The 2,983-nt window shown below is 42.7% G+C and overlaps 1 protein-coding gene across 1 annotated transcript in view; it reads left to right on the top strand.

Annotated features, from left to right (window-relative positions):
* The window catches only part of AAGAB (alpha- and gamma-adaptin binding protein), a 54,699-nt gene that overhangs the window by 41,881 nt on the left and 9,835 nt on the right, over positions 1-2,983 (top strand). Inside the window, exons 8-9 of the mRNA XM_006758396.1 lie at positions 2,229-2,333; positions 2,797-2,846. Coding sequence (XP_006758459.1) covers positions 2,229-2,333; positions 2,797-2,846 — 155 coding nt within the window. The remainder of the gene's footprint in view (positions 1-2,228; positions 2,334-2,796; positions 2,847-2,983) is intronic.

A 2,983-nucleotide genomic window follows, 5' to 3' on the forward strand; every position in this document is an offset into this window, starting at 1 on the left:
GCGTAGGTCTGCTCCCTGCTGGTAAGTGGACATCCCCCGAAGGCTGCCGAGCTGCCAGCGGGATGTCTGACTGCCAGCTTGGGCCCAATCCCCCAGGGAGCGGGAATAAGCCAGCAGGTGGACATCCTCCGGGGGATCCCAGACTGCAAGAGGGCATAGACTGGGCTGAGGACCCCCCCTCCCCCCCCCGAGTGCACAAATTTTTGTGCACCGGGCCTCTAATATATATAAAACCAACAGATGTAAAACACTTCAACTCCATGTTTCCCTCCTTTCTTTACTAAACTTATTTCCATTCTTCACTTCCCATTCACTCCTCAGTGCACTCCCATCTAACTTTTGCCTCCATTTCCCACTAAATCAGCTCACCAGCAAACTCCATGCCACTGAATCTAATAGATTCCTTCCATTTCTCCTCCTGGCCTCTTGGCAGCATTCAATATTAGGGAGCAATCCCTTTTGAAACAATATATTTTCTTGACTCACCCAACACATCTTAGTTGGGTGATTTTTCTGTCTTTCTGGTTATTCCTTCTCTTTCTTTAGAAACTTACCCTTTTTTTACCCAGCTTTTAAATATTGCCATTCTGCAATGCTCCACTTAAACTCTTCCAAATCTATAGCTAAAGCATGAAGTGGTTCTATCCATGTCCACAGTTCAATTATCATGTATACACAGATAAGTCACAAATTTTTATCTCTAGCCCTGTATGCTAGTTGCCAGCATGATATGCCCACTGAACTAAAACAAATTTATTAACCAAAATACATTTTTAACACCAAATTATCTATATGACATTGTAGTAGATGCAAAGGATTATAAGTTATCATCCTTGTCTTCAAGGAGCTCACAGTCCAAAAATGCAGAGACAGGCCTTGTAATGGTTAAGGTTGTGGGCTTGAGTCCTAGACAGCTGGGTTCAAATCATGGCTCTACCACTAGTAATGAAATGACCTGGAGTAACTTAGCTAGCTTCCATGGGCATTAGTTTCCCCTTCTGTAAATTGGGGGTTAACAAATCTTTCCTTACAGTGCTGTAGCAAAAGTGAAATGGAATGGTGCAAGTTAAAGCACTCAGTGGTGCAGATACAAAGCAAACACTCTTACTATGGTAGTCTTTAGTATAGCAATGTGGTGAGGTGTCAGAATACAAAGTAGCATATGCCAGTGCCAAGACAGTTCTGTAAACACAAAGTGTGGGAGCATCAAAGGAAGGAGACAGACCTGTGTGCTGGGATGGTTGGCCTGTAGTGGAGGATGAGTTAAATTCTCACTAAACTTTTTGATAATGAGGCAACATGCTGAGATGGAAATAGTAGAGGGTTGATAGTAGGAGTACAGGAGTTTAAACCAGCTTTACCTCTGAATTGTTATAATTTTTGATGAGTTATAATTTTTAAACCCGGATTTTTTCATGTGTGAATTGTGGACAGTGAAATCTGTCCTAGCCACCTTATATGGTTGTCAGTAATAGATGTGAAAATATATGTACAGTAATAGATGGTATAAATTTCAGGCATTTAGTGCTGAATTGGTGTACCTTGGTGGAGAGTGTGGCCTATAGAGTTGAAACACCTAAGACTGAACCCAAGGTCACATTTACTAGCTGTGACCTTGAGCACGTCACTTCAACACCAAGCTCTAGTTTTCTCATCTCTAAAATGGAAACTGTGTGCCTTGCCTCATTATAATGTTGTAAGGATAAAATAAGTTACTGCTCGTCTGTGAGGCCCACTAGCAGCCAAGCAGGGTGAATGAAGCCCTCTCAGTTGGAGGCCAGTACCTAGAGCACTCATTCAGTGGTGACTTTAATCAAAGCCAGGATTGACTGCCCTAGGATTCTGTGTATTTAGCACATCCTATATAATAAAAGCCCAGTGACTGAAATGGTGGAACGACCAGAGACCAGAACACCACAGCCCCTCGCCCAGGCTGGCCCCGCCACCCCAGTGGGCGTTTAGAGGTGATCAGGCAGGCAGGCAGAGACGTTAGGGGCAATCAGGCAGACAGGCGAGCAGTTAGAAGCCAGCGGTCCCGGATTGCAAGAGGGATGTCCACAGGATTGGGTCTAAACTAGCAGCCGAACATCTCCCAAAAGCTCCCAGATTGCAAGAGGGTGCAGGCTGGGCTGAGGGACTCCCCCCTCCCCACCCCCTGTGCATGAATTTCGGCAACAGGCCTCTAGTATATAAATAACGTGTGACAATGTGTTGGATCCTTATTTCAGATCCTATGTTAGATATGGATATTCAAGAATTAGCCAGTCTTACTACGGGCGGAGGAGATTTGGAGAATTTTGAAAGACTGTTTTCAAAGTTAAAGGAAATGAAAGGTAAGCAGATGAATCCATTGTGCCTAACATGTTCCCATATTGATACTCCCTGGTTTTATATAGTAGGATTTTATTTGGTAACTGCTAATTCTATTCCATTCTCTGGTCTCAGCTATCTTGAGAAATGTAGTTACTGGGAGACTGTGCCATCCTCTGGTGGTAAAAATCCCCTGGGATAAATTTTCCTCTTCCTTTATTCTCTTTCCTCTTATTTTCCCTTCTTCTCTTGCCTCTGTTTCTTTCAGTGTGTCTCATTAATGTGGAGTCAGTGACACCCCTACCAATTTACTCACATAATTCCCATCTGGAGAATTTGTAAGACTTCAACTTCCTCACAGCTATAATGACTACACCATAAGCATGTCTTTGAAACCCATCTCCCATCTCCCAGTGTTAGAACATTGTACACTCCAGATTCTCTTGTGCTATTAGATGAATTTCTTAAGATATATTTTCCCCCTAGACAAGGCTGCGACGCTTCCTCACGAGCAGAGAAAGTTGCATGCAGAAAAGGTGAGACAATCAGTCAGGTATTTATTACCTACAAAAGGTCCATGCTGTTAGAATTATAGCACTTATTGATTGATTATACTTTTTTATTTATAAAGTGTCTTAATGTGAATTTTTCATTGGATTTTAACTTATAACTA

The sequence above is a fragment of the Myotis davidii genome, unplaced genomic scaffold (genome assembly GCF_000327345.1).
Source record: "Myotis davidii unplaced genomic scaffold, ASM32734v1 scaffold673, whole genome shotgun sequence".
Taxonomy (NCBI): domain Eukaryota; kingdom Metazoa; phylum Chordata; class Mammalia; order Chiroptera; family Vespertilionidae; genus Myotis; species Myotis davidii.